The sequence below is a fragment of the Daldinia childiae genome, assembly GCF_008694065.1.
Source record: "Daldinia childiae strain JS-1345 chromosome Unknown Scaffold5, whole genome shotgun sequence".
Classification (NCBI taxonomy): Eukaryota; Fungi; Ascomycota; class Sordariomycetes; order Xylariales; family Hypoxylaceae; genus Daldinia; species Daldinia childiae.
In genome coordinates this window covers 2,258,426-2,283,291 of record NW_022984646.1, presented here as the reverse complement: position 1 = coordinate 2,283,291, position 24,866 = coordinate 2,258,426, and the positions used below count along the sequence as shown (strand labels likewise).

The 24,866-nt window shown below is 47.9% G+C and overlaps 7 protein-coding genes across 7 annotated transcripts; 2 read left to right on the top strand and 5 right to left on the bottom strand.

Moving 5' to 3' along the window:
* Positions 1-825: 825 nt before the first annotated feature.
* GL218_05766 (ER-derived vesicles protein 41) lies at positions 826-2,128 on the bottom strand (the record flags this gene model as incomplete). The annotated part of the gene is made up of 3 exons (XM_033582451.1): positions 826-1,301; positions 1,370-1,951; positions 2,047-2,128. 3 exons carry the CDS (start codon positions 2,126-2,128, stop codon positions 826-828), a joined length of 1,140 nt encoding a protein of 379 aa, XP_033434769.1.
* Positions 2,129-3,050: 922 nt separating this feature from the next.
* Positions 3,051-5,972, bottom strand: GL218_05765 (Next to BRCA1 gene 1 protein; the record flags this gene model as incomplete). The annotated part of the gene is made up of 3 exons (XM_033582450.1): positions 3,051-4,490; positions 4,559-5,473; positions 5,850-5,972. The coding sequence occupies 3 exons, from the start codon at positions 5,970-5,972 to the stop codon at positions 3,051-3,053; spliced, it is 2,478 nt and encodes an 825-aa protein (XP_033434772.1).
* Positions 5,973-12,087: 6,115 nt separating this feature from the next.
* Positions 12,088-14,285, top strand: GL218_05764 (uncharacterized protein; the record flags this gene model as incomplete). Its single annotated transcript, XM_033582449.1, has 4 exons — positions 12,088-12,742; positions 12,810-13,551; positions 13,605-14,031; positions 14,094-14,285. The coding sequence occupies 4 exons, from the start codon at positions 12,088-12,090 to the stop codon at positions 14,283-14,285; spliced, it is 2,016 nt and encodes a 671-aa protein (XP_033434771.1).
* Positions 14,286-15,688: 1,403 nt separating this feature from the next.
* GL218_05763 (Aspartic protease pep1) lies at positions 15,689-17,286 on the bottom strand (the record flags this gene model as incomplete). Its single annotated transcript, XM_033582448.1, has 3 exons — positions 15,689-15,859; positions 15,967-16,833; positions 16,888-17,286. 3 exons carry the CDS (start codon positions 17,284-17,286, stop codon positions 15,689-15,691), a joined length of 1,437 nt encoding a protein of 478 aa, XP_033434774.1.
* Positions 17,287-17,908: 622 nt separating this feature from the next.
* Positions 17,909-18,797, bottom strand: GL218_05762 (uncharacterized protein; the record flags this gene model as incomplete). Its single annotated transcript, XM_033582447.1, has 2 exons — positions 17,909-18,020; positions 18,088-18,797. 2 exons carry the CDS (start codon positions 18,795-18,797, stop codon positions 17,909-17,911), a joined length of 822 nt encoding a protein of 273 aa, XP_033434773.1.
* Positions 18,798-19,740: 943 nt separating this feature from the next.
* GL218_05761 (Mitochondrial import receptor subunit tom70) lies at positions 19,741-21,811 on the top strand (the record flags this gene model as incomplete). The annotated part of the gene is made up of 5 exons (XM_033582446.1): positions 19,741-19,878; positions 20,001-20,964; positions 21,022-21,404; positions 21,449-21,494; positions 21,546-21,811. The coding sequence occupies 5 exons, from the start codon at positions 19,741-19,743 to the stop codon at positions 21,809-21,811; spliced, it is 1,797 nt and encodes a 598-aa protein (XP_033434776.1).
* An 823-nt stretch (positions 21,812-22,634) lies between these two features.
* On the bottom strand, positions 22,635-23,782 carry GL218_05760 (uncharacterized protein; the record flags this gene model as incomplete). The annotated part of the gene is made up of 3 exons (XM_033582445.1): positions 22,635-23,114; positions 23,209-23,646; positions 23,741-23,782. The coding sequence occupies 3 exons, from the start codon at positions 23,780-23,782 to the stop codon at positions 22,635-22,637; spliced, it is 960 nt and encodes a 319-aa protein (XP_033434775.1).
* Between the last annotated feature and the right edge of the window lie 1,084 nt (positions 23,783-24,866).

Sequence of the window (24,866 nt, the reverse complement as noted above, 5' to 3'; positions counted from 1 at the left end):
CTAAGTGCGCGAATTTCGAGTCGGCAGCTTGGCTCGGCTCGAATTCCTCTTACTAGGATTCAAGGGGTATAAATAGGTTACCTAACAGGTACATATATATACGTTATAAAGCATCAATATCAAATATTGAAGAGCTGGGGAAGTCCTCGGCTAACTTACACGCACACACACATCGTTTAGGAGTCTGTTTATTAGGGAAGGGAAAGGGAAAGGGGAAGGGGAATCAGAATGAGTATACGTTGAAAAAGCATGACGTTAGTTAGCTAGGTAGCTTTAATGTAGCAATATACATACATAGGAGCCTACCTTAGGTACCTAATGTAGGTTGTGTCGGGGTAAAATATTTATATTTCGAGTATATTTAAGTGTGTTGTTGCTGGTCTATGAATTAGTTGTGCCTTTCTTTATATATCTTAAGATTTTGCTCTGCTTATTCGGCTTTGGCTTTGGACTTGGGGCATTTCGTTCGAATAAATGAGAACCTTGCTGGTCATTTGGGTATAAGTCGTAGGATCACTCCTTTCTAGACCAACTAAAGAAGTATGCGGAGCAAGCTAAGCAGATACAAGAACCCAAGTAAGCCCAGTAGCTCAAGCAATTAACTTCGAATCATTCATATTGATACTGATATTGATACTATATATATACCGACTTCGCCATACCGCCCCTAACTCCGTGACTCTAGAACAAGAACATGTCTAGCTAAAACAAGATGCCGAAACCAAATCGTCTTCTTTCGTTCCTTTGCCCCTTTTCACGCCTGCCTCTCCCCGGCTAGTGGTACATACTACAAGGCCAACCGCAGGGGGGGGGGGGGGGGTTGGGTTACTCGTCATACCCAGCCTTCGCACCGATAACGCCCTCGCTAATCTGCCTCCTCCTGCGACCAATGACCTCGCGGACCCAGTCGCTCAAGGTGAAGCCCCAGTTGCACGCAACCAAGACGCCGGAGAGGATGTTGACGATCTTGATGGCGAAGGTGATGAGGCCGTCGCGGCGCTCCTCGACGTGCAGCAAGATGGGCTCGATGTCGTACTTGAAGAAGAGGCCGGGGACCATGCGCTCGTTGATCTCCTTGCTCTGCTCCGTGACGGCGTACTGGTTGGTGAAGATGGTGCGCTCGGCCGGCGCCGACCCGGACCCCCGCTGCACGCTGTAGATGGTGGGCACCACCGACATGAAGTACTGGAACTTGAAAAAGTGCGTCTCGGCGATGTTGATGGTCCGGTCGAGGGGGTTGACTAGGGACGGGTAGTACGGCCCGAAGGAGAGCTCTGAGATGACGTGGGAGAAGTTAAAGGCTAGGGAAGCGGGTTGGTTAGTTGTTCGCTCCGAGGGAAAAAGGGGGGTTTGAAGAAATCAGACGTACCACCATGGTCCAAATGTGTAGGCACCCCTGGGTCAGAGTAACCGTGGCCCCTCGCAGTAATGTGGAAATCACCTTGGACCTTATTCAAATCCAGACTTCCATAGATACGACAGCTATCAGCCTCAGCGCCCCATAACCTAGGCGTCTTCGCCCAACGAGCCTTCTTGCGTCCCATAGCAACGATATCATGGACATGCTCCTCACCAAACCCCTCCTCATGCCAACCAGCACCCGTAACAGCGCGGCCGTGGCTATCGCGACCTAATCGATGAACACCCTTGGCGTCGACCCACTGGCCCCAGTTCGTTACATCTTCCTGCAGGCGGGAAGCGGCGCGAATGAGATCGCCGGAAGCATCCTGGACGTTGACGTGCAGGTCCTTGCACTTCATCTTGAGCACGATATCGAGGTTGATCTGCATATTGTGACCGATACCCTTCTCGACCGCAAACGTATGCGTTTCCTCGCCGCGCCACCACCGCGCTACTTCCGACCATAGCAGCACGCACGACACGACGTACATGACGACGGTCCACTTGCCGCCGCCCGACGTGCGCGTTACATATTGGGGCTTGGCTTTCGCTATTAGAATTACAAGATTACTGGTTAGCTAGGGGCCTTGGACTATGTACTAAGGAGGGTCGGATAGGTGAAATAATAAAAACAGGCGCGCTTACGGAAAGCATCAAAAGCCTTGACGAAGCTACCAGGTTCGGGTTCGTCATCGTAGTGGTGGCTTTTCTCGTTATAGCCGTCCATGGTGAATAAGTATCCTCTCTATCCAGCGCTCGAGCACGCGATTCGGAACTTCTCCAGCGCACTGCTGCAGGCTCCTCGAGACTGTCTAGCTGGGGCGGCGCTAGCAAGGCATCTGCTTCAATTCGGGAGGTTTTGAGTGATCGTCTATAAGGACTGGTCGGATCGGGTTCGAAATTGGACCATAAAAAGTCGTGATAGTTCGGATTGAACGATGTAAAGGTAGAAAGGGTGAAAAGTGAGGTTGTAGCTATTAGAGGACAACTTGCACCAAAAGGAATTAACATTTTAGGGAACCGTCGCCTGTAACTAACCCCTGTTACTGGTCCTAAAAATAAATGGGTCCCGGTTTGTAGTGTATGTGAGTGGAGTGGGGGGGACCCTTCCAGTTCCTCGCGGCTGAATTTGGAGAAATGCAAGAGTGGGGTCAATCGACCAAATATGTCCTAATTAGATATTCACTGCATACGAAGCACTTACGTACTCAACTATCTTTTATGATAAGCTTCATAATCATAATATTAGAACTGAGAACTGCAAACAAGGAATACAATTATACAAACTCATAATACAAGCTAGACTGTACACAGACAATATTAGGAGATACTTCACCCATAACTTAGGAAAAAACACGAGTAAATTCAGCTACTGAAACTATCCCTACAGCTCCTTCGCGTGCCAATCTGTTCCTATTATCTAACGAGTGGACTGTAGTTGAGATGTGTAAAAGCCATGGAGAATCCATAGTCAGGAAGAGAGAAGCCATCGCTGAATCGAAAACTTCCGAAACAATTAACACCCGTGAGAGGAAATGGGGAACTGAATATCACACTGCAACCGAGTCCCTATCCTCCCTTAATTCCCTTCGCTAGCCGCACCGTATTCCCGGTACCAGAGTATTGTGACCAGAATGTTTATTACGTTTTTACTTCCTAGACGCAGACTTGTGCTGTTCTGAGAGATACTCCTCATCCGACGCATCGAGGATGTCATACTCCTCATCTGTCATAAATCCATCCTCAGACTCGGCCCATTCGTCATCCTCGCCGCAGTCTTCAAAGTCGTCATCCTGTGAGTCCTGCGAATCCTGTACTGACTGGGCGAGAGTGGCCGTTTCTGCCTCCAGTTCGCTCTCCGACTGAGCCTTCTCATGTATGCTAGCAGCCGGCGATTCGTGCTCTAATTTAGGGATAATCATCTGGCTTTCAGCTAGTTTAGAGGCTGGTGCCGGGCTGGTGATAACCTCACGTTCATCTTGCGACTCTACTGGGGCAACCTTGGCACGGGGTGCCTGGACAGTTACGTCGCACCACAGCTTGTGACCGAACTTGACGCCATCTGGGGTCGTCAATCGCCAATACGAGATCACCTTACCTTCCCGGTCTGGGGTCCGCATCAAGACAGTGAAAGGGAATTCCTGGCCTGGTTTAAGGGCGTTGTAGCAGACAGTTGACTCCGAGGCTGAGACCAGTTCGTGAATACCAGCAGGGTGTGCGGGGTCGACAGCACCCATGTAATCACCGCCAACGAACTTGACAGAGCAGCCGGCTGGCCACGGAACGGTACCTTCGTTTCGAACAATCCAGACCTGTTCAAAAGTGTGGTTCGGCGGTAGAACAGTTCCGTCGGCAATGGTGTCCCGCAGGAAGACAGCAATTAGCTCCTCTGAGGTTGGCTTCTTCTCGATCGAGGCGGCTACCTCAGGTTCTACTACTTCGCTCTTGATCTTGACTTCGTCCGTCTCCTCTGCCTTAGGTGATTGCTGCTCGGTAGGTTGCACGTCGACCACGGTCTGCACAGGCGTAGCAGCAATGCTCTCGTGTGCTGAAGCAGCCGCGGTCACACTATTAATAGAGATAGGCCGAACACGATCTCCCATCGTGGGGAGGCGCTGACCATCCTCGTGCTCACCGGTAGTGGTAACGCTGACGTGACGTACTGGAGTCTTAAACTTGATCAATGGGTGCGTCTTGTTGTGCGTGTTGGAGGGGCTAGCCTCGCAGTTGGCGCAGAAGTCGGTATCGTGGCAGACAGCACACTTATACCGTACACCGACAATGTATCTCGAACGAACACGAGATGCTGAGCATAGCGGTCCATCACAGCAGATACCGTAGTGTGTACCACGCATCATGGAGCGGAATGCGCGATCAGTCAAGGGCTCGTAGATTGTTACAAAACGGTGGTTGGGGTGAATGAACTCGGCATTTTTAACACACTCCGAGCAGTAGTCCCAATCAGGGCAGTCTAGGCACTTGTGTCGGACGCCTCGGACATATTTGTCACAGCCATCACAGATAGCATTGTGGGAGGCATTTCGGCCGGGAGACAAGAGCGACGATACATCATGATCGAAGACGGTGCCCTTGACAGCAGGAGCGAATCCATGTGCAGGGTGATGACCATGCTTATTCTTAGCAAAGCAACTCTTACATAGATCGTAATCGTCGCATGTGGTGCAGTGTGAAGGAAGTCCTCTCCGGGGAAATCCTGAACACAGCAGTTGCAGGTGCGGTCATTGTAAGTGGTGTCCCAAACTCTCGGTGAAGGTGCCCAGTTCGCATTCTCAGCGGGTCTAATAGGAAGGATCACGGGAGCCTTGCTTGTTTGGGAACGGGAAGTTTTGGGAGCAATGTGGGTAGTGCTGTAATTAACCTGTCCATCTTTGATATAACGCTTGATGAGCCAATGGCCTTCGTTGTAGCAGGTAATGCCCTGGTTGACACAATCCTGGCAGAGGTCGAAGTCACCGTCATCGCAGGTAGAACAGTGGAAATGAGCATCGGGAACGGCTCGGTCGCAGCTATTGCAGCAAACAGTGAATTGACGCTTAGGGACACCAAGGGTGATCAGCGTATCGCTTGTCTTCGTCTCTTCATCTTCGAATATAGGCGCAGTTATCACGCCGGTAGGGAATAGAACCTCCGCGGCTTCCGGAGCCTTGGGGGTAGGAGCCTCTTTCTTGCGGGGTTCCCAGGTCAGGTCAGTAGTGCGGGTCATCTTCGATGCATTCCGGGAGAAAGGACATCGAGGTACGTCCTCCTCGCTCGACTCTAGCGATATCAAAGGCTCGGCCGGGACTGGAAATGTGGAGCTCAGTAGGTCAACTACCTCCTTGCCCTCAGCATCCCGCTTTAAATGGATCCTGGGTCTGCCATGTGTCTGCCATAGCTTAACGAAGTCGGGTAGGTTCGAATGAATGTCGGAGACGGGAACAGTGTCTAAGATTCCAACAGAGGCCTCAGTAGAAACTGGGGCGGAAGACTCTAGCGGTGGCGACGGAATACGGGCAATGGGCTCAGCTACTTCTCGAGACTCTGTTTCAGGCTCGTCCTCAATAGTAACAGGCTTAGGGATCTTGTGTAATTCCGGTTCGGGTACAGGCACGGGTACGGACTCGACCTCGACCTCGGGTTGGGGTTGGGGCTGGGGCTGGGGCTCTGGCTTGGCTTGTGTGGTTACTCGCAACTTTAACTTTTGCTTGGCCTTAGCAGCTCGATAAAGTTGCTTGTAAGCAGGAACATTGGTCGGATGTAAGATGACGAAGGATCCAGCTGAATCGGAATACCGTTCATATATGGCAGGCGTACCAACAGGAATCTGTAGGAAAGAACGGAGCTGCGAAAGCGATATTAGTATAGGATCCCACGAAATGAATGATGGGAAGTAAAAAGGTTAGATGGAAAGAGTGAAGTTTGCGATACGTAGATGAAATAATGCTTACCTTGTCTTCGAGCGTGCTCAACACAAGCTCGCGAAGAGGCAACTTAAAACGACGAGTCGTACCATCAAAGTTAACCTTGAGAGTAATTAAGGTATCCGGAGTAGCTGTCGACGACGAAGCCATCTTGACCGGCGGACTAGTGGGGAGAACTTCTCGTTAGTATGGTTAGGGTTTATTAATTAGTTGAGAGTTGAGAGAGGGAAGGAAAAGAAGTGTCAGTTCCGCCAATGAATTGGAAAGATGGTACGTGCCCTGGTAAGGGCTTTGGAGAGGGTCGGGGTCGGGGGGTAGTGGTGCAAACGGAGGCACGTACATAAGGTAAGAAGATCAGATTAATAAGATGTCAGGTGGTCAGTTGCCACTTATCAGGGAAATGATTGTAGTACAGGGGCTCCTAGATTTAGGCGGTCAGATTTGACAGCCGTACGTATCGTGGCCTCAATCAAGGGCCAGGACGGAGATGTCAACGAATGGGGATGATATATGTTACAAGTGACATACGGTCGGCCAACGATATGGGTAAGATGAATACAGCTGTAAAAAGAGATGGAAATGATAAAAGAATCAAATATTTGATGATTGTGAGGGGATGACGGAATTAATGTGTCTAATGAGGGAAGTAAGGAACCTAAGGGAAGAAGTGGTCCGAGGCAGACACCGCCGATCTACCCAATGCACACAGCAGGAAGCGAAAAGCAGGAAGCGGGAAGCGGGAAGCGGGAATCAGGAGGGGAAAGGCTCAATGCTGTTTTGTGAATGCCGTAATAAATAAGGAACACAACTTACATGTACGGAAATCCAGGTGATGTTTACACCACCTGGTAAGAAGTACGGAAATGAAATTGGTACAACACCGCTTGCTAAACGTTGGCGATGCTGAGAGGGTTTGTAGGTGTGTTGTATGTGTTGTATGTGTTGGAAGAGGTAGATAAGTAGATGGATAAGTAGGTGTCTAAATGGACAAGAGTTGACGAGTTGAGGTCGTAAGAATAATGGGGACGAGAGTGCACTAATCGAAGCGGCAATTCGCAATGCAGGCAGATAAGTGGCCTCGCAAGCTAAATAAAGGCACACCTTTGGGTGTGGGGAAGAGAGAGAGAGTTAAATGGGTGGAGAATAGGCTTGAAGCTAAGCAACAGCTGTTGAACGGGCGGGCGAAACAAAGTTCGTGCTGCTTCGATGACGGATTACTGAGAAGTGGAGACCGTGGAAACCGGAGAAGTAAGGCTGTTGGTCAGTCAATGCGGCAATCGAGGTATTTTCCTACGGTCTAAGCGGGTTTTTATGACAGTAAATTCCATCAGAGAGCATGAATGTACATATGAATGTACGTGCCTAAGGTGCATGCGTAACCTAGGTACCTAGGTACATTCTGGTATCCACCTCATAGGCAACGGAGCTAAGGCACCGACTTACGCATAGGTAAGTTTACATAGTACATGTAGGCTAGATAGGTACCTAGGTACTTACATGCAGGCTGCCTGCCTACCTCTAGTCTGTATGTAATGCGCAATTCATTAGATATTTTAACCACGCGTGATGTTGATGATGTTTGATCATATTAGTGACCAAACTAACTCCCTACCTAACGTATTATTTATCAACACGGCCTCGGAGATAAACTACTTGACTCCATTAGTGCCTATTTTTCTAGGATATTTGTAAGCACTTTACAGGTTGTCTCACACAGTTATGTACCTGTAGATAGATACCGTAGACAAGAAGCTACCTAATATCATTCAATAGTTCACTTTTTAACGATAGCTGACAATACATACCTGACAATATCTACCTCTGTGACACCGTGCATTATACCTGGGTACCCTTACGAGTAGCCTCATTTATGACCACTCAGTGTGTACCGAGATAAAGGGGGGTGCAAGTTAACAGCGCCATCGGCCAGGGTCATACCACAAATGACGTAGCAAAGGCGTCGGTCGATTTCTTTATGATACCCGAGTTTTCTTCCGATATAGAAGCTAGATATAACTTCATTAGACCTCATCTGATTCATGTCTTCGGTATTGAATCAAGGAAATCTTACCGCGGAGTTAAGAGAAGAGAAAAAGTGAGACGCTACGTACTCGCGACCCCCATCGTATGTTATGCCCACCTTCGTAATTAGCATACCTAGATATCCCTTAACCAAGAGATATATATAGGTATATATAGAAGTAGGCCACAGCTTTATAATTTACAGGTTGATTATTCGTTCTTATATCCGAGTCTATTGGAAAAAGCAATTGGTCGCCCTACCATCTACTATACCTTTTAATGGAGCTAACCGTCTACCTAGAGATGAAAGATGCCGACAGTATCGGATACATATAACCGAGCATTGAACTGCTATAGCTATAATATAACCTAAGGAATATGTTATGGTGTATACGTTAAGTTCTAAAGAGTCGTACTGAAGTACTCGGTTATATCCCCGCTGTATTTGTAGAGAAAGTCATAAGTTATAACCGAATTACTACATAAATTGCTACATAGTTCCAAAGTTGCATTTACATTCGAATGCAGTAGAAGTTGCGGGTTGCCCCTTTCGATGCGAGAGCATTCTTGGCCTACATATGATCTGCTTATAGTGATGGCAAGGCTATTCTCGAATATACGAACTAATTCTTCGGCCTTTGGCTTGTGTTCCCCATTCTCCATATCCGAGGCCCTCATACATACCTTAGACCTTAGGTAGGCTCCGATCCGATTACTTATCAAATTTGTGAGACCTCACTGTTGTGTTACAGGCCCAGCAACCCCAATGTTCAGTCTGATCCTTAGGATGATTACCCCATACGTGCATTACCTATCTTTATCCCCATGTGGCGTCTAGAGGCAGTATTACCGGTGAGGGGCCGTCCACACCACACAGCCGATATGATGTAAGTTCCCAAGGAAAAAGTATGACTTCAAAGAATGAAGTTGTCCTCGGAGAACAGACTTACTATAGTTCAAACTTACTCTCTCAGTTAATAATGCTTTGGCTAATCATTATAATAGTACCTTACGTACTATCAATCCCCATTTTCCTGTTTCCTAGTGTTGATGTTAGATGGATGATATTGTTTTTTGGGGAGGTTATGAGGCTTCCTTTGTTTCTCAATAACCATTGCTTCTCTTCATTGCAGGTAGATAGATATTAGCTGGTCACAGATTAAGAATATGTTTCCAACCATCGCCATATTGCCTCAACGCAATCGTCTCAAAGTATTGAAGCTGAATTCAGATGGCGCACTTAATTTTGCCAAGCACTTACCAGTGCTTCCCGACGAAGTATCGGATGCCGTTTGGCCTTATAGACATGCCCAACGTTTATCCGTTATTAGACGTAGAGTAATCGAAGATATCAAATGATGTTATCTGAGGCCCAAAGCAAAACACTTAAGCTATAATAAGAGCTATAATAAGGCTCGCTATTCTGTAGGGGCTTAAATCCAACCATAGCACAGTATCTTCCCTACAACACCACTACGAGCGATTAGAAAGAAGTTGGCCAATAGAATTACTAACCGCGATATCCACTGCGATGTCATGGCTCTAGCTCTGTTGAATATCATCCCGTTGCTACGGTTGTCACCTCCAACCAAGCTAGGTCCAACCAGCAGTAACCACAACTGAAGCCCATATGTTCTGCATATGTACGACAGCTATAATTTAGGAACTCTTACGGGACTGGTGCTATAATTTGTCATTAGCTTTGTTTTCCGCAGGGTCGCCGGTGTATGTCGAGAAAAGGAATTACAACTAATGTCGCTCATAGCTCGACATGTATCATAATATACTCAGGATACAAGTTTAGAATCGACAGTATATAATGCGATATGACCCAGAAGGAAATATAGAAGGATTGAGCACCGGCAATGTGATACCGATAAGAGAGTCCGCAGTCTCGTCTATAAGGTAAGACGAGTTCTCAGTTACCTATCGGTTATCTCTGCCCACCTATATGTACCGATCAGATATGTAGCTGTAGGGCCGCGGTTGCGATGCGCTTGAATGAGTACTGTTACAGGTTATAGTCTGCATACTCCCAAGGCCGGCATTGGATCGGCAGTAAGAGCAAGATCGGCAAAGGCGAATTGTAGATTCGCCCAACGGTTTCATAACGCTTGATGTGCGTTGCAAGGCTGCTCATTGGCTATAGTTGTAATAACGAAAACTTGACGAATGTGGAAGTTAAACAAAGGTCCTGACCAGTTCGCTTGCACCCGAGAGGTATGTATGTTAGAGAATCTGCCTTAGAAAATCGTACGTAAAGATGGACGCCCTGCACCACAAAAGTCGGCTCGTAAAAGCCGGGTTTAAATAGACCTTCGCACGAGAACCGTCTAGCGAAGTATGACGGCGGATTGGCGATACCGGAGGCCGTAAAGGGGAATAACAGACAGGAGTCTAGGTAGACATGCTATACTGAGCTTACTAATAAGGATTCCCTCTACTGGGGCAAGCGAATAAGGGATAACGCCGTGACATATTTTGAGATGTTACTCTCCTGTGTAAAATCTCGAGGGACTTCATACGAGCTAGACAAGACCAAGCAACTTGCGAGGCCAGTTGCGAGGCCATAGCGGAGTTTTGAAGAACCCATCGTCAAAAACGGACAAGGATCATACAGGCGATGATTCATGCCGTCGATACGTGTAAAGACTGGTTGGTGAAAGTGGTGGGAGGAGCCTGGACTGTGCTGTACATTACAGTTGTACTCGGATGATTTGGACGTGATTCTGCATGCGGAGGCGCCCCGGCCATTGACTGCGTATGAGTGGATGATATACTCAAGGGAAGTACCGCTTTATGTTGGGCGATATGTTTTGTTTACGGAATAGGGCCTCGAAGACCAATTCTCGTCCAGCGTGCGAGGGGAACACCCAGTACTGTACGTACATACGACGAATGTACGTATGCAATGGAAAATACCTAGCTAGAGGCATTCCCTAAAGTACGGTACATTAGACGAATTGGTGATGGGATGCAAAGGGACATATGTTATAATTAACTGACATGTCCGTATATTGTTTATAAATAAAACGAATTAGCTAGGTAGTTGGAAGTAATCACAGAGAACTAGCAAACAAGAGAAGAAAAAAAAAGGAATAAGAAACTATTTGCTTACCTAAGTCTTCTTACATAGGTATTATTTTCTTATTATTTAACGAGTAGACATTGGCTCCGTAGAAAAAAAAAAGGATCGACAAGAGTTTTCGAGAAACAAACCTCATTGATAAGGTACTCGGGTTGTTTGTACCGACGCCTTTTACCAAGCATGCTAAGACCCAAATGCACCTCAGCTCATTGGCCCCAATTAGAAGAATAACAGGGGGCAGGTACAGTGAGTACCAGGTGGTGGAGGATGAATTAGGTACTTAGGTACCTCTAATGCTAGAAGGCACCTTCAATTTTCAGACTTCTGATCTGGACTTGGTTCGACTGGGTTTGTCTCCGCTCTGCACTTTCTACTTTCTGACTGCTACGCTACGCTACCTCGTCTCCACTAATACCGATTGTACTGTATTTAGTGATGTATTTTGGTATTTTCAGTTATTCTAGGCGTTGTATCGTCGTTGTATTGTACCTGTCTCTCCACTACAACTCCACTACCCTCAACCTTACACCAAGGCAAAGCAGGCCTACCTGAACCTGAATCCTGACCTGATCTCAGAACTTCTAAATATTAATCCCTTTTGGCTTGGCTTCTATCCCATCCAACAAAAAAGCCCTCCTTGATACTACATCACCTAGAAAAAAAAAGATAAACACGATAAAACCCCCTCCGCAGTGCTTGTGAACACCTCTCACAAGCCTCGAGGCTTTTCTATAAAAAGTTGTTCTTGTTTTTTTAATTTTCTTCCTTACCGTCTTCTTTTTCTCTGGCCTGCCGTCTCCGAACCTGGCTCGACAAGAGACAATTTCCATCGTTTTTAGGGGAAAAAAAGGATCCTGGGAAAATAGGCATACTGGCTTCTTAATTGATTTTCTTCACTAACTTTCCTTTCTTTTCTGCACCGCAGGCGGTTATTTCGCCTTTAGGTTTTTATTTATCGAGGAAGCCCGTCGTCCGATATTCCATCCGCCAATCCGAACATCGCATGAGATCCATAACCATCACGACGCCTACGTCGTGCCCAAGCACCATTTTTAGCTCTACCAGGACGCTCCCCGCCATCCTTCCCCGGCTCTGAGGTCTATCATCCACTCTTTATCGACGCTAGCGCAGCTTAAGGAATATATTATTTTCAACATGGTAGCTGCTATCCGCCGAAGAAAGATGATCGGCCATCGCCGACGGGTGGAAGACGAAGGCGAGGATGAGGGTGGTCTTGAACAGCTCGACATTGACGATGACTCCTTGACAGATGGGTCTATGGCTTCCGAGGATCCCGATCCGGCCGACGACAGTGATACTAGTAATGTCGATGAGGCTTCACCGACGACGCCTGCTGCTCCGAAGTTGACCAGTCAAGCGGCCAATGGCAACGGTAATGTGAAGAGGACGCACACCAAGTCTTCCGGCGGCCACCCAACGAAGGGCTCCAGAAAGACCGGCCCAAACGCTGTATCAGACACTGAATTCATGATGAGCAACCTAAACATTTCGGACGAAGCTGCTCCGGTGCAGGTGCTGAATTTTGAAGAATCTATGGAATCTCAATCCAAGTCCTCGGCCCCTATAGTGGTTAGCTCGAATTCTGCTGTTGCGAATCCGGATTCCTCTCAAGACCCAACTACTGATAAGCGACGAAAGGAGCATGATGAGTATAGGCGCAAACGAGACGAGGATCCGTGGTTCGTTCCCAACCGAGGCGCCTTCTTTATGCATGACCACAGACATGCCGGCCCTTCTGCCAACGGATTTCGCCCTTTCGGTAGGGGTCCTCGGGGGAGAGGTCGCGGTGGTATGGTCCTTTTTTGCGCCAATAAAGTATGTTACTACTAGCCAGCAGCTTTATATTGTCTCGTTAGCTAACACGTATAGTCATCAAATCCATGGTCCGGCAGATCCAACGACAAATGGACCTTGGGCACACGATATGCACGAGGCAGTCGCACAGCCTATACATGCCCGACAACCGCGGCCCTCGTTTACTGACGATGGTCCACCGAACGGCGATGGCTATATTCCCACTTGCTCTGCCAGCACTACACCAATCAACCGGACTATGGCTACAGATAAGCATGTTGGCAATGTGCAGATCAGAGTCTACTTCCCAGGAATAAAGGAGCCCGTCATCTTCCCCGGTATACAAGTACGACAGTATACAAAATTACCAGACCACCGACCACCACTAAGACGCGACAAGCCTGTCCGTATCTCCCTACCTGATTTCCCTCCCCGATATATCTTTCCAGCCACCGACAGGTCTTTCATCTTTATACCCCGAGCGATGCGTCCGAACCAACGACTGCGGGGCAAGCCAAGGTCTGGTCTTGGATCTATTGGCGGGTTTTCTAGGAGGACGAGCGTGTTTGGGGGGAGTGTGTACGCTGGCAGTGCGTATACTCCGAGCATCGCTCTTAGCCGACGATCTTCGATTGCCCCTGATTTGGGGAGAGATTATCTGGTATCCCCGACCGGTTCTACTATGTCGCGACCGCCATTACCCTATGACGCTGCTCGGCCTGTTGTCAGGCTCCCTCCACAAGGTCGACCTGAACAACACAGCTTCCCGCTGTTGATGGTACACCAGCAGAAGGGGTTGCTGGAGTTGGTCAACCTGCTATGAGCGATGGTTTAATGCAACAAACGCAACCCCAAAGGCCGGTGTTCCAGGAGAATAGACCTGTACCCTATTATGCACCAGCCTCGGCCGCAGAAGACTGTCTCGGTAGCCGGCATCGAGTCACCAGAAATGCAGCACAATCCGTCCCAACCATATCAGCAGGCCTTCCACCAACAAGTTCCTGTTCAGTGTCGACTAGCCTGGGCCAAGAATCTCATGCCCGACATCCCTCGTACCAGTCTCAACATTCGACCGGCACACCGCTCTCCCAAATTCCTGAACGCGCCATTCATGCTGCTCCTTTCCAGCCAAACCAGTTCGCCCAGCAGAACTACTACCAGCCATACCAGATGATGCAGCCTCAACAAGGCTATTACTACCCCCCAGCTACTTATCCAGGTGCATTAGCTCAATCCGCCGCCACCGCACATTCGTTCCGGGAGCGCAACAACCTCAATCTCAGGGTGAACCCGCTACAAATCAGCCAACTGGGCAGAGTACACCAAACTCCAATTTGGTTGCTCAGGAAGTCAATGGCATGGTCTACTACTATGATGCATCTCAGTTACCCCCTATGGCTACATACAACCCCTACCCAACGCCCCAGGGTTATCCGATGCCTGGTGGAGTTGTAGGCATGAACGGTATGGTTACCCCGAGCCCAGATGGCTACTACTACCCCCCGTCGGGACCCGGTGTTGTCTACTACCAGCAGTGAGCTGTTTCTGCGTCGTCTCGATAACATTGCTTCTATCATATAGCTGTGGAATACGGGAATACTTGGTCGTGCGGATTTGCACGTCAACGGCATTGGTTAGCTTCGGCGTAGGTCGCTTAGGAGGCCTTAGTCTAGCTAATTCGTCTTATGGCTGTTCCTATTTCACTTCCCCTTGGATCACCACGGCAATATACAAGACTCCATCAACCACCCTTCTATCTCAGCGGTACTATAGTGATTCCACAAGAGCTTAGTCTTCTTAAACCTACCCTAGAATTGGGTTTGTAAGCCGGTGGTCGAATTTCTCTCCTCGCCCGTCCCAACCTAACTGACTACCTAAACTACCTAACTTACCTATCCATCCGCCCCCGACTTTTTCTTCTCTTTCGGCTCTTATTGTGTTTTTCCAACAAACTTCTGGGAAAGGGGCCCCATACCGCATAGGCGTTCGGTGGAGTTTTCGTGCTTTGCTTGCGTTTGCCGTTTGAACATTTGCTCTTTTTGCTACTGCTACTGCTACTGCTGCTGCTGCTGCTGCTGCTGCTGCTGCTGCTGCTTGTTATTTTGGTTTTGGCTACTCCTTTTTCTTCTTCTATCGCATGAACGAAAGCGAGTTGAGCTGAGCTGAGCTGTTGTTGATTGGGCCTTGGGAAGATCAACCATATGCTCGTTCGTCGCTTGTGTGGGAAATTCTTTCTCCATAGGTACGAGGGAGCAGAAGGAGAGGAGAGGAGGGGAGGAACAACTGGCGGTAGTAGTTAGGGGGAGCCAAGGCGGATCACGATCGCGTTGTCGATGCTTAGTTCACTACACGATGCGATTACGGGGAAGGGAGGCGAAAGACGTGACTAGGTAGCGCAATCGGTTGCGGACGTAGGAAACCTAAATTATTCAACCCCTTCTGCTGCTTGAGTTGTCTCTTGGATGTAATGTGATCGCTTGAATCGTTGATTTCTATAATGTGATGGATGGAAATGGATGTCTGCTCTGGGGGATAAGGTGGTGGTGTTGAGTTGGAACTATGATGACTATCAAAAGTTATGTACCTAATCTACTTGATCCGTCCTAGCTATAGTTATAGTAGATGGTCGTATAATAATTGGTCTAGAGGTCTTGGAAAATCAATGTCAAGTTTACCAAAAATCAGTAGTATATTAAGAATAGGGGTAAGAATGATACGATTCCATTCTCTAGGTGTGAACTATCTATAGTCTACCAGCGTTGGACTCGCAAGCCACCGTCTACAACGAGCTACAACAAAATAAGTTAAAGGAAGAAAAGACAGTAGAAATTTAGTCTCTCTTCTATGCCTTTATCAGCCTACAATCCATCCATCTAGCCTAAGACCTAACCCCTTTTCAGTATACCGGTGTTCCTATCCTCGGCGGCAGAAATACTGGTGTCTACTGGGGCTCGCTTTCTGGCTGGATTTCATCTTTTGAGAGGAGATCGATGCTGGTAACCCATTTCTTTTCACCGCCATCGTCGTCATCGCTATCAGGTGGCGGTTCGAGGTTCTGTACTTCTTCGATCTTGGGGACTAGACCAAGACGCCGATTTCCTTGGTCCCAGACCTATTGGTAATAAGTCAATACTTTTTGGCCGGAGGCTGTAGGAGTAGATGGGAAAGAGAAAGGGCGGATTAAAAAGGGGGAGAGAAAGATAAAAGGACTATGCTTACAGCATAGACACTCTTCAAGAATGTATCGCCGAGGATATCAAAGGGCATCATGCCACGGCTTTGAATACCCCCGTACCAGTACTTCTTGTCGTCAGTTAGAGCGAAAGCCAAGTCCTCTTTCTGAATTAAATATTCCTTATCGCCAACGGCCACCTTGACCTCGGGTATGTCGTCCGCCTTGACGTCGATCGGGAAGATGTAGCCTTGGTTGAGCCAATCGTAGGTCGCACCGGGGATCTGATCGTAGATCTTCTTAGCGACTTCATCTGATACTAGTGCCAGCGTGGTGCCGGTATCAGCGATGGCAGTGTTACCGCTGAGGTCGACGCTCTCGCCGTTGATAGTGTAGGATTCAGATGAGACAGACCAGAACCCTTCAGAATTGTCGACTTCCGTCCAGTGGATATCGTGGCCGGTCTTTTTGACGAGGTCTTCGTCGATGAATCCAAATGTGTAAAACGAGTCGGGGTCTTTATCACGTGAACTATAGAAAGCAGTTGTGAAGAGCTTAGACTCCTTAGGGATGTCATCCTGCTTGATCATGTTCTCGACGGGAGTGGCTTGGGGGTCAGCCTCGCCGGAGTCTGTGACTGTGTTGATCTTGCTCCAGGCGAGACCAAGGAGACCGTCGCTGGTGCCCTGGGAGAACTGTTTGGATAGCTTGGTGGCACACTCGATCGTCTGATTCTTGACGGCCAGGCCACCAATGACAAGTGTGTCGCTGCCGCAGTCACCGGATGCTGTTGAGCCATCTCCGTACTGGATCTTCCAACTCTTTCCAGGGAGTTTCTTGAAGGACTCGGACTTCTTGGGGTCGAAGGCGTTGTGTTTAGTCAAGTCAGACTTGTGTTGAAGAGTCGAACGAACCTAACGCAAGAGTTAGACTTAAAGAGACTTGAAATTCAAAAAGGTTCAGCGAACCCAAGTATCAGCAGAGCCGGTATCGAAGTCAAGTAACAGTTTCTGGGGTGGGGTGCCGATTTTACCTCGCAGATATACATGGAGTCGTTTTGTTATCCTCTGCAGTGACTTCTGTAGTCTGATCGCGTCTTCAGGTTTACCTTTCTTGACTAGGGTCCTCTGTGTGTGTACGGTACCACCAAGAACCCCCTTTAGTTCTTCGGGGAGAAGGCCATGCTGTCTAACTTTGTCGATATGAAAATAGGGGCCTGGTAAAGTAGGTTGAAACCCAAAACGGTTCAACGCGTGGACGTAGGACTTGGTACCGTGACGCTTGTAATTCTGGTTGTGGATAACTTTGGTCTTAGAGAGGCCAAGATCCTTCTTGACCTTGTTCTGAGCAGCGTAAAGGGCATCCATCGTGGCTTTCAGTTGATATGATCGAGTGCTGTTAAGTACTGTTGACATATAGTTTTCTACACTGGATTGAATTACTAGGTATATACTGATTGGAATATAGGTGATGATTAGGTATTTTGCGATATGTATATGTCAAATGAGGAAAACGGAAGATGATAGAAAATAACAGGGTTAGGTGATGAGGTCGTATGTCCATCTTAAATAATCGACTGCTGTCAACTTCGCTCTTGCATCTATATCAAGAGGAAGCAACGGTGAAACATAGAATTTAGACTACGTGATACAGTTTATTTCGGTTTCATAATGTCCAGAGCACCTGCTAGATGATATATAACGTGGTAAGGAGTATTATTGATTGGAGTAATTCCCTAAGGTGAACTCTTTCCATGGGAACTACCTTGCCGTAGCTTTAGCCTTCTAAATAGGATTATACGTTTACATGAATCATTTAAATAAGAGGATTGCTACCGGTGTCTTATTACCTCTATAACTGGTACTTCGTTCTATATTTTATTTAAGTTAGAGCTCGTCTATTTGCTGAATATGCGAAACTTTGTACCAGGTTGTAAGTGTCAAAGTTATATTAAACACTATTGAGGCTCAGCTGCACAGGGCTTATAATTTATTGTAGCTTCACTATTCCAAAAATGAACCCTCGAAGACCATTACTTATCCAGCATTCTTCCCCGTCGACCAGCGAATCTGCAGGAACGACTTGTTCGACAACAAGATTCCTGTTCCAATTAGCATCAGCTACTTAAGATTTAGACCAATACCAAGAATAGGTGAATCCAGATTTACCTCTCTAAAGCCCATCTTCTTGTTGTACCGTTATTTCCACCGCTCCCTTCAGAAGCGTGATATTGTATGGGAATAGGGGGAGTGACCCATTTTCCATCTCTCCAGAAATAGGGGGTACTAATACTACCCTCCATAATATGCCCTTCATCGTTGACAAGGAGCACTTCTTTTTTATCGCCTAGATTTATTTGAGCCCGTCTCCTTGCATCGTTGTACATGTCTCTAAAAGTGGTTTTGTAATGAGTAAACTCGGATTTTGAAGTCTTCTGATCATCAAGGAAGATGCCATATATAGGATCCTTGATTGGAACCTTGCCATCTCCTTCGGTTGAATCCTCGCGATCTAGGCTCGGTAGATATTCTGGATATAGATTATTTAGATGTGTCTCTGGAAGAGGAGAAGTTTGATAATCTAGAGTTCCATCCTGGGCTAGGCTAAGCATTATTCGATGCGGGCCGTTGCTAAATCCGTTGGTAATGCTCTGAAGGAACCTTTGCAGATTTCCTAAGCCCTCCTCACCAGAAACGACGGCGACTGCGGCTGACCATTGCCAGTAGACGGCAGCCCTTAGCATACGGTCTCGGTGTAAGTCAAGCATATAGAAGGGGGAAGAATTCTGATTCCATCCTGTATTGACATATCCTAATTCTGGGACTTTCAAGAGAGCAGGATCATATCGTATAGATGTGAAGATATGAAAAGCGTCCATTGTATGTATACGGTTTGACGGTTTGTTAGTTTGTTAGTCTCGTTTGGCGATCTTCAAGCTTTGAATGAAGCTATCAAATATTTACATATGTATAATGTAAGTGCTAAATATTAGATACATAAATGTACTACATATATGTACATGTAGGTCCGCGTTGGCTTATGCGAGAAGCTTAGTGGATGTTAATACTGTATATACTTACCGAGTACATGGCACTAATAAGATATATCTCCCGGGATAACGAATGCGGTGGGTACACGTATGTACATACATACGTACATGTACGTAGTGGGCGTAGTGGGCGTTTAGACACGAGGCTGCTGGGTTGAGCAGGTACATGTAAGTAGCGCGTACATACGTCAGGTACTCCACAGATGTACCTAACATAAGACATTGATTGAAGTGGCTTGGGATAAGTACTTTGTACCTACCTCCTATGTAAGGTAGGAAGGTAGGAAGGATAGGAGGGGTGGGCTGTCGCTATCTACTACATATGGAGCTCTCCGATTGATGATATTGATGACGAAGTGATTGTGGGCCAACCAGGGTCGAAGCTTTCAGAGCACAGCGCATATTAAATTGGGTCATACACTACTAAAAGATACTATGTACTTGTTGTAAAGTACCTAGTTAAACTTTTTTTTTGCGCTTGCAAAGTTTTTTTTTGATCGGTAATAATAATAAAATAAAATAACAACTTTAACAACTTATTGAATTTTGATTAAAGCTTCTTTACACAGCTATCCGCAACCAAAATACAATAAAAAATCGTCATCACTATTTATCATTCTTGACCCTGTGTCTTGCTGTGTCTTGTGACTCGACCGATTTTGCAACCTCGACTTATCAAGTCACCTTTTTTTTTTTTCTTGTCACCCTGGTTGCCGCACTTTGTTCCCCACCTCGAAATCAAAATCGACGACATCCGTCCGATTCCACCGTAATGTCTCGTGCTTCCGCAGCTCCGCCACCGATGCCTCCCATAGCCCAACCTATTGCTATCCCCGTAGAGCCCTCCCTTTGGGACCGCTTTACCAATTGGGCATCCGAGAACAAAGCGCTCGTCTATACCATTGCTGGTGTAGCTGTTGTCGTCACTAGCGCTGTGTAGTTTACTATCTTAATGGTGATGCTGTAAGTTATTTTCTTCTTTGAAATCTTTTTTTTCCTTCACTATGATAGCTAGCTCATATTCCTACCTAGCAAAAACCGAGGTCTGCTTCGCAAAGTAAACCTAGCAAGAAGGAGAGGCGGAAACGAAAGGAGGCAGAGCGCCAGGCCGAAGCATCTAAAACTGTCCCGGCAGGTGAACAAGCGAAGACCCCGACAGTAGAAGCCGCCGATGAATTACCCGAGATCAACGAGACCACTGTCGATACCTTCACCGATGAGCAGCGTCGCGACTATGCCCTGCAGTTAAAGAACGCTGGAAACAAAGCTTATGGCAGTAAAGACTATGACAGAGCTATTGATCTCTATTCCAAGGCTATCCTCTGCAAACCAGACTCTATCTTTTACTCTAATAGGGCCGCTTGCTACAACGCCCAATCCGTGTGGGACAAGGTCGTCGAAGATACGACCGCCGCTATCAGCCTCGACCCTACATATGTAAAAGCTCTAAACCGAAGAGCTAATGCTTATGAGCACCTATCTCAGTTCAGCGAATCGCTCCTCGATTACACCGCCAGCTGCATCATCGACGAGTTCAAAACCGAATCCAGTACCAATGCTGTCGAACGATTGCTTAAGAAAGTTGCTGAGCAAAAGGCTGAGGAAATCATGAAGTCCAAGGATCCCAACAAGCTACCTAGCCCCACCTTCGTCTCCAACTATATTCAAAGCTTCCGAGCGAAGCCGCGTCCCGAGGGTTTGGAGGACGACGTGGAGGTACCGGAATCTACTGGAAAAGGGCAGCTACAAATCGGGTTGAAAGCTATGGAGAAGAAAACCCACGAAGGTTATGAAGAAGCAGCAAATGCGTTTGAAAAGGCTCTGGAACTTGGTGACTTGGATAAGCACGAGGCGCTTGCCTACAACCTACGGGGTACGTTCAGAAATCTACGTGGGGCTCAAGAGGAAGCTTTGCAGGATATGGACAAGAGTATTGAGCTCGATCCGTCGTACACCCAAAGCTATGTCAAGCGTGCAAGCATGCACCTGGAAATGGGTAAGTAGCCGATGCTACGTATCACGGAAAGTGACTTAAAAACTGATCTGGTTGCAGGTGACCGAGCCAGTGCTGCCGCGGACTTAGAGCAGGCTTTGAGTCAAAACGATAGCGATCCGGACATCTATTATCACCGCGCGCAGTTGCACTTTATCCATGGCGAATTTCAAGATGCTGCTAAGGATTACCAAAAGTCAATCGATCTTGACTCTTCCTTCATATTCTCACATATTCAGCTTGGTGTAACGCAATATAAGATGGGCTCTGTGGCATCCTCTATGGCGACGTTCCGTCGGTGTGTTAAGAACTTCGACAAGGTACCCGATGTGTACAACTACTACGGAGAGCTTCTCCTCGACCAGAGCAAGTATGACGAAGCTATCCAGAAATTCGACACCGCCATGGAGATGGAAAAGCAGACGAAGCCTTTGGCGATGAACGTATTGCCCTTATTAACAAGGCACTGGCTCTCTTCCAACAAAAGGCCGAATTTACGGAAGCAGAAAAGTTATGCGAGAAGGCGCTGATCAGTAAGCGCACTTTAAAAGATCAGATAAAAACCAGATGCTAATTAGTTATAGTTGATCCCGAATGCGATATTGCCGTGGCTACAATGGCGCAACTTCTCCTTCAACAGGGCAAGATCACGGAGGCACTTAGGTACTTTGAGCGTGCAGCTGAGCTTGCTAGGACACCTGGGGAGATTGTTAATGCGCTTTCATACGCCGAAGCTACGCGGACACAGATTCAAGTTCAAGAAAAGTATCCTCAATTAGCTGCTAAACTCCAAGGAATGGGCACGGGTGCTGCTAGTATGGGGGCCGGCGCATTTGCGGGCGCCCGCTAGATGATAGCATTGGGCAGTTAATATACGCATCCTTTTACACCAAAGGGTATCACGGAGCGACTCTACTCACCCCGGATTTATTAGGAAATGTTTTGGAAGTTGGGCAAATCATATTTCGGCTTCATACGGAAACCACTACTAAAAGCGCCTGGAGGTCTGCATACGTTTACTCCGAGACCTCGAGAACCTAAAAGGTCCGAACGACGAATCGTTAGTAATTTGCCGCCGTCGTCCTGCTCACTGTACCCAGTATTGTACATAATTAATACCTCCCTCTCCTTATTGTCAAAAAAAAGGGCCCGGCCATGCATGTCATATGAGTTGAAGCGGCCGGGCTTTGTCGCCGCACCCGCACGCATGCACGCACGCACGGTATTGGTCAGTTGTTCTATAAAAAAGGGGGCTAGCGATTGTGGATCGTCGCCCCTTATAGGGGAGAGAGACCTGCGACTACTAGGGGAAACGGAATCAGGTTTCAGTGACGGTTTAATGAGAGTTCATTGGTGTTACGACTTTCTGGGATGATAAGTATATCAGGCGAACCAAAATATATAACCCATTCACTAAAATATCTTTTCACGTACCCGTTGCTAGTATATTGTGTATATATGTGTGTGTATTGCGTACTAACGAAACTCCTAATTAGGGGAAATAGGGGTAATCTTAAAACTAACAAATTTCTAAAACGCGAGGGTGTATACTAAATTACCAAAGACTACGAAATCAAGCGCGCGCCACTAGAATCGAGCCGGAGAAGACGGTAAGAACCCATGGATCGCCACCCTTCTTTCGCTCCCTAGTTCCCATGTGGTCCTTCAAGCCCCTAGACCTTAGCAATCCCCTCAGACCCAACACCATTACTAGAGCGCGAATCCAGATCCGACGACTCATCGCTAGACGCAGCGGACGAGGGGCCAGTAGCAGAGGACTCGTCAGCGTATTCGTCAACAGAAGGCTCGGTATCAGACGCGGATACAGACTCGGCCTCAGCAGCAACGACAACCTTGTCTTTCTCGCTGTCCTTGTTGATCCGGGTGATAACGTCAGCAAGCACGTCGCCCAGCTGCTCGACGTTGTCGGCGTCGCGCGGCACGAGATGGCCCAGCCCGTGGTCGTACAGCTGCGCCGTGTCCTGGTCGCACGCGTTGTACAGCGCGACGGACGAGTATACTAGCGGGTCGTTGGACCCGAACACGTGGAACGTCGGGATCGAGATGGACGTCCCGTGCTCGTCTGCCAGGCGGGCTGCGAAGCCGTCGCCTTCGGCGACTAGGGGGGGCGTGCCGGCGAAGAATATGGCGAACTGTGAGGGGGGATTTTGTTAGGTTAGGCTAGGAAGGGTAGGGAAAGGGAAGAGAAGGGAGTAGAATAAAGGAAAGGAAAAGAAATAAACCCACCTTAATACGCCTAGCCACCCCCCTCTCCTCCCACCGCCTATTCTCCTCGGCACAAATCGACGCCGCCATCATCGCGCCCTCCGAGTACCCAATCAGCCCGTCAATCTCGCCATCCGCCTCGATAGCTTCGAACAGCGCGTCCAGGGCCTCGCGAAAGGCGCGCCAGTCGTAGGCAACGGGGCGCGGCGGCTTGAACAGTCGAAGCGTGGCTTCGGGGCTCAGGCCACGCGGGATATGGCGGACGCGGCGCACGACTTCGAACGCGTCGCCTGCACCGGCCGCCGCCGGTCCGAAGAACCGGTATAGCGGACGCGACCCGAAGTAGTTCTCCCAGCCCAGCGGCGGCTCTACCTCGTGCGCGCCCTGCGTGAAGGTGAAGGTCGCTAGGCCCCGGTCCTCCATGTGCTTGGCGAAGGGCCCGAGTTGGACGCTGAAGTTCTGCACGGTGTTATTGTTAGTACGCCGACGAGACGACGGCTGTTTAGATAGATACCTGAGGTACCTAACGTAGGTAGGTTAGATGTTTACGTACCTTGGCGCTGCCGTATGCGCCGGGCAAGCAGAGGAATTTCATAATGACGAAGAGTGTAAGAGGGAGGATTCGTATGTTTGTTTTGTTTTTTCTCTTCACCCGAGCTTCTTTTCAGCCCAATTCGTCCAACGAGATTTACCAAAGTACCGCAGACGATGTGTTCAGCTGGAAGAGACGCGTGTCTTAGCTGTTCTTCTATTTCTATCAGGCTATCGATGGGGTAAGCGAGCTACGCCTTTCGTAGGTCCGGATGGCGTACGACTGTTGATGATATATACCTCACGGCTTGAGTGAGCATCGTATCCGGAAACATTCTTAAGACTGCCGTTGAACGACCACTTGTTAAGACTGTTTTGCCCCCCGTGGGGACCACCCGTAAACTCACATTAAGTGACGATAACCATGTGGGTGTCTTGTTGGTAGCGTCTATGGTGGCCGTCTATAATAACCTATGCTTGCACCCTTGTTGGCCTACACCCTTCGAGAGAGATTGATGTATGTCAAGGTGCAGGATATGTGGTGGATATATTGCACCAATTGGGAGATAAGTTTCGCGAACATTCTCCTCATGTGCCAGTCATGCGAAGATACGCCTATCCGTACGGCCGTCAAACGTCAAGCTGTTGCTGAGAAATAATGTTGTAGTTTGAAACAAGGGCCACTAGCTTATGATCGACAGGCTACTTCGTACGGGCTGGAGGTTGCGACGATCTATCCACGGACTTCCGACACTCATCCAGAGTTTTCTGAAGCACGTTTTCCTATTCCTGCGTAGCCGAGACTAAGTTTTTGACGTGCCGCACTGACAGAACTTGAACTCTATGAAATTCTGTGATAATAATATACTGTGACGTTTATAGTGGTTAACTATTTAAGATATTCCGTTACATAGAGTTCAGTCACATAATAGGGGCATTCCCGAGACACAACGGCTAACTTACCGTGAAAGGAGCCAAGATAGCTTGAGAGAACCATGTAATGAAGGCATCCACTACCATCAATTCCAGTAGATAATGAGCAAAAGCTGGTTTATCATAAAATAAGTTATTCGTTAAGTCGAGTAGGGAGGGTATTGTATCAAGTCGAAGCCAAAAAAGGCTCAGTTAAAGCTTCAGGGCATCGGACC